Source organism: Musa acuminata, chromosome BXJ1-10 (assembly GCF_036884655.1).
Source record: "Musa acuminata AAA Group cultivar baxijiao chromosome BXJ1-10, Cavendish_Baxijiao_AAA, whole genome shotgun sequence".
NCBI classification, from domain to species: Eukaryota; Viridiplantae; Streptophyta; class Magnoliopsida; order Zingiberales; family Musaceae; genus Musa; species Musa acuminata.
The window spans coordinates 25,714,577-25,727,019 of NC_088336.1; the positions used below are offsets into that span (position 1 = coordinate 25,714,577).

Genomic DNA, 12,443 nt, shown 5'->3' on the forward strand with positions numbered 1-12,443 from the left:
CCCCGATGAGCACTTGTATCGTATCCCTAATGTCTCCACACGAGCAGCTATGAGACCAACTACATCCATCATATGGATGAGTATACAACACCAGTCTGTTCGGTTATCTTGATGTCCCTCTCGAGTAACCTATGATCGAGATTATTTAGGATCTGTGTTTAAAAATGAATCGATCTCATTATTGTGATCTCATCACGATTTGATTCTCATTACATAGATTCAACGACATCACAATATATATATATATATATATATATATATATATATATATATATATATATATATATATATATTAATAATAATAATAATAATAATAATAATAATAATAATAATAATTAATCTAAAATAATAAATATCAAAATATAATAAGTAAAAAGACTATGTCAATACTCATGACTAGCAAAATCTCGCGTTCCATTATGTTTTTGTCTTTAAGAAAAATTATGCTACTATTTTCTTTGACTTGTTCTAAGAGGGCATATTTGTTGGTATAGACCACTAATGCACGTAGGTGGGAGCATACCCCTTTGAAGATCCATATGATACCAAGAATTATGCATTTTCCTTTTTTTTTTGGGGTCACCTTTAGTTTGATAAGCAGGAAATAAGTGGGTACCTTTTGGCATTATAGAGCCCCACTTTGATTACAGAGAATAAGATCTGTTCAACACAAGGTTCTGCAATTGTTCATATTTTCCAGGATTGCAAGCATATTCTCTCTCGGATCTTTGTTTCCAATCCTTTGGGTAATTCTTGAAATTTTCAATTTAAATTTGATTTTGAGCATAGTGTTGTTACCCTGACAATTAGTCAGTGCTGGGAAAAGATCAAGAGCATCACAACTCTCCAACTCATCAAATCTGAAAATTTTGTTCTTTATTTATCAAATTAGCGAGTGCCGAGAAGAGATTACGAGCATAAAATCTAACAGTCCTGAGACACTTCCAATCCATATGAGCTACTGATCCATCAGTCTTCTTCAACCAGGTCAGTTTTTATCAATTGGATAAAGTAGAAATATCGAACTTGACACAAACTTAGAAATGATCTCCTAACAGTTCGAATTTTAGAGTTATCCTTGATCATTTAATGCCACATGAAAATACTGATCTTTATTGGCAGGGGAAATCTCCATGTTCTGCAGCCAAGGGACCAAAAGTTCTTTGACTAATACTTGTCATCTTTATATATATATATATATATATATATTTAGCTCTTTTTTATTTTTGTCCCCATTGATATAATGCTTGACAGCTTTCTTTCATTATCTTCCTTGTTATGATAATAACATGCATCACATAGAATATTAGCCCTTTGTCAACAAGGAGAAATTTCCATGGTGCTTGGTAAGACCTTACAAGCTAAAAATATTAATGGATCAATCGACACATCATTATCCCCTCAACAAATAACTAAAAGAAAACTCTGACTAATTCATTCTTCTGGCTGTCTCTATCCCGGAAACAATTTTACAAGACAAATCAGGCTTCAATAACATAGTTTAGCGTTAGCTTTCCTTGTCATTAGTGTACTTTTGACAACTAACAACTGCGCAAGTACATAGTGACGGATGTTGATATTTAGAGTGGCATGCATGCTATCTTTTTTTTTGGTTACAGCAAATGCATTGGTTTAGCGACTTAATCTGTCCTTTTTTTCTCATCTCTTCGCTGGTATGGCAGCACGCAATTGTATCTTTTAGCCACGAACCCGACTAAGTAGTTCCTTTGGCCGGGGAAGAAGAGCAAGCTTTGTGGCCATGGCGGTGCCGACGGCGTACCAGGGCAACACGTCGGCGGCGGTGCCGGAGTGGCTGAACAAAGGGGACAACGCGTGGCAGATGGTGTCGGCCACGCTGGTCGGCCTGCAGAGCGTTCCGGGACTTGTGATCCTCTACGGCAGCATCGTCAAGAAGAAGTGGGCGGTCAACTCGGCCTTCATGGCGCTGTACGCCTTCGCCGCCGTCTGGATCTGCTGGGTCACCTGGGCCTACAACATGTCCTTCGGCGACAAGCTCGTCCCCTTCTGGGGGAAGGCCAAGCCGGCCCTCGGCCAGAGGTTCCTCATCAAGCGGGCGGCCCTTCCGGCCACCACCCACCTCTACCATAACGGCACCGTGGAGACCGCCATGTCCACCCCTTACTTACCCATGGCCTCCGTGGTCTACTTCCAGTGCTCCTTCGCCGCCATCACCGTCGTCCTCCTCGCCGGCTCCCTCCTCGGCCGGATGAACATCAAAGCCTGGATGGCCTTCGTCCCACTGTGGCTCACCTTCTCCTACACCGTCGGCGCCTTCTCCCTCTGGGGCGGTGGCTTCCTCTTCCAGTGGGGCGTCATCGACTACTCCGGCGGCTACGTCATCCACCTCTCCTCCGGCATCGCCGGCCTCACCGCAGCCTACTGGGTCCTCCATCCATCTCACACTAACCTCTGCGTCTCCACACACGCCGATCACTTACACTTGGCGCATGTATGTGTAGGTCGGGCCGAGGACAGCGAGCGACAGAGAGAGGTTCCCACCGAACAACGTGCTGCTAGTGCTAGCCGGGGCGGGGCTGCTGTGGATGGGGTGGGCGGGGTTCAATGGCGGGGCGCCCTACGCCGCCAACATCGATGCGTCCATGGCGGTGCTCAACACGCACGTATGCGCCGCGACGAGCCTCCTCATGTGGACGACGCTCGATGTGGTGTTCTTCAAGAAGCCGTCAGTCATCGGCGCCGTGCAAGGGATGATGACCGGCCTCGTATGCATCACACCCGGTGCAGGTAACACGCCTAACTTTAGAATTCGTAGACGACGACCCAGAATCTTGATTCCGCCTTCTCCCTTACTGAAATCTATCTGCTGTTGACTTCTGCCAACATTTGACCATCGACCATTTCCGCAGCGAACTGAATCTATAGCAGACGACCACATTGATTTCTTTATTACTTTTTTTGATGCTTACGTTCTTGGCCTGTTCAATTAAAGTTATAGCATGTAAGCTTCGACCATAAGGAATATTAGGTGATGCTTAATTAGCCTCCTATTTAGCTGTAAAATAACAGGAAATTTAGTGCTTACCGTGTTCTGTATTGGGGTTGACAAAGACGTACAAACCAGCAGAAAGGTCAACGCCTTTCTGCAGCAAGCGACATATTTTATTGTCGTCTTGTTTTGTGAGGATTTCTTTCGGAGGAATGGTGTGATCCATTACGGTGTTGCTCATCAGGACTGGTCCAAGGCTGGGCTGCCATGGTGATGGGGATCTTGTCCGGGAGCATCCCCTGGTTCACCATGATGGTGGTGCACCGCAGATGGTCCTTCCTTCAGAACATTGACGACACGCTCGGCGTCTTCCACACCCATGCCGTCGCCGGCTTCCTCGGCGGCGCCGCCACCGGCCTCTTCGCCGAGCCTGTACTGTGCGCCCTCTTCCTCCCCGTCACCCACTCTCGCGGCGGCGTCTACGGCGGCGTCGGCGGCGTCCAGCTCCTGAAGCAGGTCGTCGGCGCCGGGTTCGTCGTCGCGTGGAACGCCGTCGTCACCACCGCCATCTGCGCGGCCATCCGCTTCGTCGTCCCGCTCCGCATGTCCGAGGACCAGCTCAAGATCGGCGACGACGAAGTGCATGGCGAGGAAGCCTACGCGTTGTGGGGCGACGGGGAGGCGTTGGAGCTAACGACGCATGGACCACCCAACTCCCAATTGGAATCGCAGCGTCCTCATGTTCCTACTGGCGTGACCCAAAACGTTTGAAGTATTTAATTAGTTCTATTGATGCATTAATTGTTTTTGAAGGAAATAATAGAAGATAAGAATAATTATCGAAAAAACTTTATTAAAAAAATAAAAATACTTCAATACATTATATTAACATGTTTCATCACTTATTTATACAAATTAGGAGAAAGAATTTTCATCAACAAAATAGAGGAACTTCCTCGTATAGTTGAAAAAATCTTATTTTGATGTCGAACACCGACAAACATACAACAAAAAACTGCTCATGCAACTGCTTGTAATGCATCTGCAACAGTATATATTTCCTTTGGAATGAAACTGATCGATCCTCTAAAAGCCGTGTTAAGTTTCGAGTTTGCAGTGAGGAAACGCTTGTGGGTTACATCTTCCAGCCTTCTTGTCTTCACAAACTCCAGGAAATTAACTGCAAGCATTCACTGACCTCCAATTACGGTGCACAAACACACGCTATAAAATCTCGAGCCGGGTGGCGAGGGAAGAAGGACATCGTTAGCTGGCAATGGAGAGGCACGTCCTCGTCTTCCTCGTCCTCTGCACATGCTTTGCTTCCTCTGTTTCCTCGTACTGCGACGACGACTACGACTCCGACTCCAGCGCTCCTGTTGTAGACACAGCAGCCGCACCTGCGCCTGCGTCCTCGGCAGGTAGCTACATCGCCGTCGTGGACTTGCCCAAGGGCGAGAAGCCACAGCACTTCACCATCAGAATCCTCGCCTCCATTCTCGGCAGGTGACGTGAGCTGCTCTCTTCTTCCCCATGACATGGACTGCCAACTTTGATTCTGGTCTCTCTTTGGTGATGCTTCAGCGAGGAGGCTGCTACGAAAGCTTTGATACGTGTCTACGACTATGCCTTCTCCGGCTTCGAAGCACGCCTCAGTCCACGACAAGCCTCCGCACTAATGAGTACGTACTCTCTCCTTGAGACTACGATCGTGCTGCACTGTTCTTATGGTCATGATAAGTTGCTGATCTGATGATGCAGAGCAACCTGGCGTCCTTCAAATCTTTCCCGACAGCCAACTGGAGATATTCTAGCCTGAATTCTGCGACGCGATGAAGCTTTATCGATCTGTTTTCCCTTAGTTTGTGATGAATGTTTTGTATAAACTTGAGAGGCATCTTATTTTGTATTGTTTATGCTATGATAAATGATCTGTGTGAGGACCAAATAAATTCGGATGAGTTTTTCAACGTAATCTCTTCGATGTTTCAATAATCCCAAATTCGGATGTTGTAATCTGATGTTAATAAGAACTAAAAAATATCAGATGACATATATTTCGTTTTGACTTTTAAGTTTTTAGATCAAATTGATGTCAGATCGCATGTATATTAACTAAGCAGTTTGGACTCATTGACTCGACAATTTCAACAGTTCCGAACCAACGAAATTTGCACCCAACACTTGTTTTCATTGGCTTCATGTTGTAATGCTGCAGAGGGCTCAAACAGATCCAAGTGTGTATTGCTGGATTACAAGACGATCTGTTGTAATGCCGCAGGGGGCTCAAACAGATCCGAGCATGTATTGCTGGATTACAAGACATCTGGTTTATGTTCTCTCGGTTGGTGATCGTGGGAGGCGTTGAAATTGCACGATCGGTAAGTGGGGAAGAAGGAAGGCAAACATATAATAGTCTTGAAAGTTCTTTGCAGAAAATACTTGATTAACATTGAGAGATCAATCAATATAGTTTTTTATACAATCAATAATGTAAAGTATGCAGTTCAAGGAGTAAATAGCCACTCAAGAATAATCTGATTTCCATACATTTCAGGTTAAGCAACTCTAGATAAATCCATGTTTATAGTTTAACCATCGTTACCTTGATGAGCGATGAATTCGGGATTTTCCTATCGATAGTTAAGATCTTTACATGATCGGTGTCTTGTAATCGAGCTGCTTTCTGCAAATTTATTCTGAAAGTATGAACTCTTATGCAAGACAAAGAGCATATAGAGGTTCATATAGAGAACAGTACTGCAAAACTAATCATCAAAGTCGGGACATTACCGGCACAATAACCTTAAACATGTCCGGATTGCATGAACAATATCATTCATGTGATAATGGAATCATCTTCCAAAATGGAACTCCCAGCTTTTACATTTTCGGTAGGCACCGTGCTAGCGTTCAGTGATCTTGAGGGCATCACCCAGGTTGATTCTCAGACTGTTTCGCATGGTCCTCCTTCCAATTTCTCCATTGCCCTTTCTCATCATAGCCGCAAATTCGTTGTAATCTATTTGTCCATCCTGCAAGCACACAGTAGAAAACAATTTGATAGGAACAAGCAAAAACCAGTGGCCGGAGAAAATAACAGATATGGTACGCACATTGTCTTGATCGATCTCTTTAATCATATCATCAAGATGAACATCGTCGAGACCAAATTCTCTGCAAGCTTGTGAGAGTTCATCGACAGTGATGTAGCCACTTCCATCTTTATCGAAAAAAGAGAATGCCGACACTAAGTTCTCTTCCCTCTCCAGCTTGTTCATGTGCAATGTCGCCGCGAGGAATTCACCGTAATCTATGGTGCCACTGTTGTCTATGTCTGCCTGCCACCAGTTCAAGCAACACAATGTGAAGTTTCACCAACAGAGATGTATTTGCGAGAAAAACCAACAAGAAGCAGGGAGAAGAAGAGTTGCTGAAAGCAATTAGTAATGCAAGAGAGAGCAAAAGCCACAAGTTTCCGTGTTTGTTTTGTGTACCGCATTCATAAGTGCTTGGATTTCAGATTCCATCAGTTCAGAACCCACTCTTCTCATACCATCTTTGAGTTCGTCAAATGTTATTGTCCCACTATTGTCTGTATCAATCATTTTGAACAGTTCCTTCAAGCCACCAATCTCTTCTTCCGATAGGCTTTCAGCAATGACCTTTCGAACAAGGAAATGCACAATATTAACTTGAAAACTCATGATTCAAAATAGACATTCTGCACGATCGAAAGCTTTTTTACTAACATTGCTAGAATCTGCTAGTTTTGAGATATGAACTCAAGACATTTTTGATAAATCAGACTTTTGTGATGTTCTTCAGTCCGATAATTGATCCAAACCAGCAAAGTTTGTCAAAGCAAATCTACATTTATACATGCAAATGGCAATTCACCCACCACCAACAAAGAAAATATTCACCTGTACTATATGCACAAGAAAATTGAACCAGAGACAGCAATTAAGTTATTAAATGTTATATAGTTAAATTAGATCATAAAATACATTAAACTAGTCAAATTTTCAAGTTTTATATAGTTGTATAATCATCTAGGAAGTTAGCATGCTGAACAAGAAAACATAGAATTGATCAAATCTACTTATGAAACACATGTAAATGGAATTCAACAAAAGAGTTTGATACAATCATATCAGGTATCTTAGTGATGCATATTCTGTTAATGATCAAACATGTTCAAGCAACGAAGGTTATTCCTCAGATCATAATCACGCTCCCGAACTAATGAGGTAGAGTACAGTGTACATCCCATCAATTTGTACTTGGTAAATCTTGTTGCAAGATGCACCCTTGGAAACCCCAAACCATCTCCCAGAAACCCCCTTCACATCAAAAGTTCTCCAGCACCAAAAAAAGAAAAGAGACAAAAGAATGGAAAGGAAGAGAGAAAAGCCTAAATGTTCAACCACTAGGAAACCAGAATGTGATAGAATAAAGAAATAAAAAAAAAAGGTTTCTAGCAGTTTCTGGCATGGTTCAAACATGTACGTGTTGAAGCAAATGACCAGGGTAACCAACGGTGGTTCAGTTCAATTTTCTGATGCTTTTGACGAAACAAAAGTGTTTTGGCTTTGGATGCATCCACAATAATAATTCATCAATATGATGCAAACCTTTTTTCTCCATATTTACATGAGACCGCATAGGAAGGACCAGACAAAATGGAGATTTACGCTTATGCTCCTGCAGAAAATTATCTTTCCTCCATAGTGGTCAAATGCAATATCAGTGCAGCGACTTTTGAAAAGCTATCACTTATACTACCTGAATATGGAACATCAGGGTTCCCAATTTCTTAAGAGTTATGGAACATTGCCATTGCCAGAAGAGACAATCTACTCTGAAGAAAACACCTCTGAACCATCAACTTTTTTATTTATACTTTTTCCTGAACCATCAATTCAATTAATGGATTGCGTACAGTATAAAATCATCATTCCTAAAACAGCAGCCATGTTGGCTTTTCTGAGGCATTTTTTGGTAAAAATTTCCTAGTCTCCAAGCAATAAATATTTTATTTTAACCTCAATTAGTGCTTCTTGGAACGGAAAGGATGCCTCATATAGTTAGTACATATGCAGTCAAACAGATAGCTTTTAGTAAGTTCAGAAGCAGCTTCTGTTGGTATAAGGAATTTGATTATTTAGCATTTTGACATGAAAATCTAGAAAACCTTTATCGATCTATGTAACTAAATGCATTTATGCTATGTCAACTAGCATAATGGAGTTAATAACCAGATGTACTTAGATATTCAATGACATATTCATATAAAAAGTCATTGACAAGTTGTTCTGGGGAAAAAGGATTTGCCTTCAAGGCCATCTTCTTGAGTTTGTTCATTGCTGAGAACTGCTTCAGGCGAGATAAGACAGCAGAATCCAGTGGTTTATCTGGTGCAACTCTGTCATCAACAATCCATGGGTGGCCTGGCACAGACAATTCATGTTATAGAGAGTTGAAAATTGTCCAACCTTCTGGGAAATTCCTTTTGCCAATCAAAATAAATTCTTAAAAATCACATTCGCTAATCAGAATACTCACAAAGTACTTGATGAGCAGTAAATCTTTTCTTTGGATTCCTGTTGAGCATATTCCGTATCAAGTCTTTAGCACTATCAGAAATGCAAGGCCATGGTTCTGATTCAAAGTCTAAATGGCCTTGTAGAATCTCTCTGAAGATCCCTGCTTCAGTCTCTGAAAGCCAACGAGGAACAAAAGACCAACTAAGTACCCCATGTAGTATAAAATACAGCAGGTCGAGATTCAGAAACATTATACCTGCCCAAAAAGGTGGCACCCCACTCAACAAAATATATAAAATGACACCTGCGCTCCACACGTCTGCTTCTGGACCATAGTATTTCCGCAATACCTCAGGTGCAACATAATATGGGCTCCCGACAACATCAGAAAATGTGTCACCTGCAAACGTTCTGAAAAAATGAGCTATAGAATAAGTGAAACATAATGTTCACCTATCACAGGAAGAGCTTTCAATCAATTTCATTGGATAACAGGACATATATGCACCTGAAGTCAGTCATGCAATTACTTTAACATGATGAAGAATATCCAGAAGGGCTTCCAGAAAGTCAGATCAATTTTGGAGTAGCAGTGTTGATCTTCAACGATGAGCAATATCTTGCAACGATAACATTAAACCTTTGTTTTAAATCAAAAACTGTACTAAACATGGTTTGCGGATTCAAGTGATGGGACTAGTAAATATCATTGCTTTCAGATATAAGAATCTTTTCGGAGTTCAGCAGGAAAATTCCAGCAATGATGATAAATAGCTCATGAACCTGTGATGGCATAAAGAAACGCGCAGTCCAAACTTAAAATGAACGAATGATAATCTAAACATCCAACAGCTAATCTTCCAAAAGCTTCTGTTACAATACTCTGTCAGAGATCTTCCAATTATCGGCGAGTGCGAAGGGCATACGATTCTAATACTCGTATCCAGAAAAAATAGGTAAATGCAATATACTCAATGCGATTCCAACAAAGAGCCAATACTATGACCAAATAGTATCACATTAATGTTACGAATATACCAGAACAACATGTACATTAAAATGCCATAAAAATAAGATACCGATGAGTAATCAAAGATAAAGTTATTTCAGTGAGGAGATTCTAAGTAGGAAGAGAAGAACAAGCTGACCAACCTGGTTTGTAGAACACGGACAGCCCGAAATCCGTCGCTCTGAGAGCAGCATCCTCATCCTGGCTTGCAAACAAGAAATTTTCCGGCTTCAGATCTCGATGCATCACCCCTAGCGAGTGGCACCCCTCCACCACTCCCACAATAGTCTTGATCAGCTGCGCCGCCTTCCTTTCGCTGTAGTGCCCCTTCTGGATGATCCTATCGAAGAGCTCCCCGCCGGCACAGAGCTCCATCACCAGGTGCACGAACAGAGGGTCCTCGTAGGTATCCTTTATCCTGACGACATTGGGGTGCTCCGAGAGATGGTGCATGATCTGGATCTCACGCCAGACGTCCTCGTAGTCCTCGCGGCAGAGGAGCTTGCGCTTGGGGATGGACTTGCAGGCGTACTCCTTGCCACTGGCCTTATCGACGCAGAGATACGTCGTGCCGAACTGCCCCTGCCCGAGCTTCTTCCCCACACGGTAATGGTCGCGAACATTGGGCGTCTTGTAAGGGAGGACCGAGGAGGGCTTCGAGGAGTGGTGGGGAGGGAGGGATGAGGATTGATCCATGGATAGTGAACGAAATATGCGATCTTGGGCTTTCGCAAGAAAAACTGGAATTTCAGGTGCTTATCCTGACAAAGATTGCTTCTTTCTGGTTTCTGAAATGGATTTCTTGGACGATGAGCTAGCTTTCAGGGATGAGGGCCGAGGCTTCGTGCCGGTCGCAAGAAAAACTGGATTTTTAGGTGCTTCGCCTGACAAAGATTGCTTCTTTCTGGTTTCTGTAATGGGTTTCTTGGACGATGAGCTAGCTTTCAGGGATGAGGGCGGAGGCTTCTCGCCGGTCGCAAGAAAAACTGGATTTTTAGGTGCTTCGCCTGACAAAGATTGCTTCTTTCTGCTTTCTGGATTGGATTTCTTGGACGATGAGCCAGCTTTCAGGGATGAGGGTAGAGGCTTCTTGCCGGAGGAGGGAGAAGTTCCGATTTAGAGTTCCACATTTCGTAGTTCACGAGATTTTTTGCAGTGTTGTGGTGAAGAATAAGGGAGAAGCAGAGAGAGCGATGGACTTGCAGGTGAAAGACCGAGGGTTGAGAACACACAAAGGAGACCAGGTCACCTCTGCTCCTATAGATAGGAAAACGTAAACAATACAAGAATGTTTCTCTTTTTGCACCTCTCTCTCTCTCTCTCTCTGCGTTTGCAGAGTAGCCCACGGGAAAACTGAGAAAAAGTTTGATGGGAAGAACTGAAGTCAACTTGTGCTCACAGGGCTGATCTTCTTGCAATACTTTTCAAATACCCACTGGATTTCTGTAACAAAAATCTTCTGGGGGAAGGAGGTCAATGTTTTCTGACAGACTTAACATAGATCATTCCATGTGGCCATCGTATGAGAGATCTCTGAAAGATTCAGTCAAACTGAAAGGAAGAATTAAACCTTGATTTCAGGCGACAATAAATCAATCAGCAAAATCATCCGTATCAGTTGTCTGCTCTTCTCAAGACCATCTGTTAGAGGCTTCGACATGAGTTGTGCACTAAATTTAGCCCTTAAAAGATCATTGACTGTACTATTAATTGACATCATCCATTAATCAGTGCATTCATTTTAGGTGAAATGTATCAGAAATACTATTATTTTATTGAACAACAAAATAAGAAGTATTTTTCTTTGCCTCCTTTATTCTTAAAACTAAGTACTAGTCTGAAAATCCTATTTAATTATTGGAATAAAAAGATATATTATGCATTCTTACAGATTGTAAAATTTTCATTCTGTCCTCATCATAAACAATTACCTCCAAAGCAATTGATAGCACAAACTTTGATTAGGAAAGATCAATTACTTTTATGATGCAAATTGTTTTGATTTGTTGTCTTAGATTTCTTAGTATATTTTTACTTGAGCAAATTCCAAACAGCCTCTGTGACAGAGGTGGGAAGATAGATGAAGGCTGGAGTAAACATATTCTCTCTCTGCCATGAAACAACATCAAAGGAGCATTGCAAGCTCAGAATAATTCATCATGTAGAAAACATCTGCATCACAACAAGACAGTGACAAGGAAAAGCCAAAAGTAAAAAAATGAACCAAGGAACAGCTTGGAGTGAAGAAGACAGCAGAAGCAGTCAAAATCTGAAGCATGTACAGTCCCATCCACAGTTGAGAAGGACAAGCTAGAGGATGAGTTAGTGAGTTGAGACACATGAAAAGAAGTGAAACTATTCTCAGAACAAGTAGGGACAAAGTGCATGAGAAGGAAAGGACACAGGTGATACAAATGATCTACAGCTCATGGACACATCAGCTGGTGAAGAGTCCAAAGTGGTGCTGAATTTGTTCGAGTTGGAGATTGATTGAACCCATTGGAACATTGTGATTTGTTTTCAAGGTTGGAAAAAGTCATCCAAGTCCAAACATCATATATTATATATTATATATGCGTGCTTATATAATATATAATATGTATATATATGATTATTAATATGTATATATGTGTATATATATATATATATATATATATATATATATATATGCATATAATATTAAAATTTAAATGAGCAAACATACTACTTCTTAACTTTCAAAGGATTTATATGTAAGCTGCAGTCGTGGTTAATAATCCTAACCTTCAATTTCATTAATCTCATGGCTAATTGCAAATGACACCGACAATCGTTGACTATCATATGACTCGGTACAAACTGATAAATAAATAAAAAATTACTATGAGTATTTATCTCTCCTTAAATATTTTATTTTCCTAAAAAGTCCACTGTTAGA

The 12,443-nt window shown here is 41.7% G+C and overlaps 3 protein-coding genes across 4 annotated transcripts; 2 read left to right on the plus strand and 1 right to left on the minus strand.

The window, feature by feature from the left end:
- The first annotated feature begins 1,638 nt into the window (after positions 1–1,638).
- On the plus strand, positions 1,639–4,864 carry LOC135595009 (ammonium transporter 3 member 3-like). The gene is made up of 5 exons (XM_065085512.1): positions 1,639–2,404; positions 2,481–2,766; positions 3,213–4,474; positions 4,553–4,650; positions 4,730–4,864. The coding sequence occupies exons 1-3, from the start codon at positions 1,760–1,762 to the stop codon at positions 3,737–3,739; spliced, it is 1,458 nt and encodes a 485-aa protein (XP_064941584.1). The 5' UTR covers positions 1,639–1,759; the 3' UTR covers positions 3,740–4,474; positions 4,553–4,650; positions 4,730–4,864.
- On the plus strand, positions 4,245–4,782 carry LOC103969762 (multiple organellar RNA editing factor 9, chloroplastic-like). Its single transcript, XM_009383411.3, has 3 exons — positions 4,245–4,474; positions 4,553–4,650; positions 4,730–4,782. The coding sequence occupies exons 1-3, from the start codon at positions 4,245–4,247 to the stop codon at positions 4,780–4,782; spliced, it is 381 nt and encodes a 126-aa protein (XP_009381686.3).
- A 714-nt stretch (positions 4,865–5,578) lies between the features above and the next one.
- LOC103968382 (calcium-dependent protein kinase 24) lies at positions 5,579–10,926 on the minus strand. 2 transcript variants are annotated; one of them, XR_010480634.1, is made up of 8 exons: positions 9,670–10,357; positions 8,774–8,917; positions 8,537–8,689; positions 8,306–8,421; positions 6,466–6,633; positions 6,085–6,309; positions 5,762–6,003; positions 5,579–5,654 (listed from the first exon to the last, which is right to left on the minus strand). XR_010480634.1 is itself a non-coding variant. In XM_009381568.3 (7 exons), the coding sequence occupies exons 1-7, from the start codon at positions 10,220–10,222 to the stop codon at positions 5,875–5,877; spliced, it is 1,488 nt and encodes a 495-aa protein (XP_009379843.1). In that variant the 5' UTR covers positions 10,223–10,926; the 3' UTR covers positions 5,705–5,874. The 2 variants fall into 2 exon arrangements, 1 of the variants encoding a protein (XP_009379843.1); XM_009381568.3 differs by lacking the exon at positions 5,579–5,654 and having other exon boundaries at positions 5,705–6,003; positions 9,670–10,926.
- Between the last annotated feature and the right edge of the window lie 1,517 nt (positions 10,927–12,443).

What these genes read in the sequence shown, in the direction of transcription:
- LOC135595009 (XM_065085512.1), top strand. Translation starts at nt 1,760, where the DNA reads ATGGCGGTGCCGACGGCGTACCAGGGCAACACGTCGGCGGCGGTGCCG. An exon ending in GCCTCACCGCAGCCTACTGG is followed by an intron (nt 2,405 to 2,480) that starts GTCCTCCATCCA and finishes ATGTATGTGTAG; the next exon opens with GTCGGGCCGAGGACAGCGAG. An exon ending in ATGCATCACACCCGGTGCAG is followed by an intron (nt 2,767 to 3,212) that starts GTAACACGCCTA and finishes GTTGCTCATCAG; the next exon opens with GACTGGTCCAAGGCTGGGCT.
- LOC103969762 (XM_009383411.3), top strand. Translation starts at nt 4,245, where the DNA reads ATGGAGAGGCACGTCCTCGTCTTCCTCGTCCTCTGCACATGCTTTGCT. An exon ending in CTCGCCTCCATTCTCGGCAG is followed by an intron (nt 4,475 to 4,552) that starts GTGACGTGAGCT and finishes GTGATGCTTCAG; the next exon opens with CGAGGAGGCTGCTACGAAAG. An exon ending in ACAAGCCTCCGCACTAATGA is followed by an intron (nt 4,651 to 4,729) that starts GTACGTACTCTC and finishes CTGATGATGCAG; the next exon opens with AGCAACCTGGCGTCCTTCAA.
- LOC103968382 (XM_009381568.3), bottom strand. Translation starts at nt 10,222, where the DNA reads ATGGATCAATCCTCATCCCTCCCTCCCCACCACTCCTCGAAGCCCTCC. An exon ending in GGTGCCACCTTTTTGGGCAG is followed by an intron (nt 8,690 to 8,773) that starts GTATAATGTTTC and finishes GTTGGCTTTCAG; the next exon opens with AGACTGAAGCAGGGATCTTC. An exon ending in AAGAGATCGATCAAGACAAT is followed by an intron (nt 6,004 to 6,084) that starts GTGCGTACCATA and finishes GTGTGCTTGCAG; the next exon opens with GATGGACAAATAGATTACAA.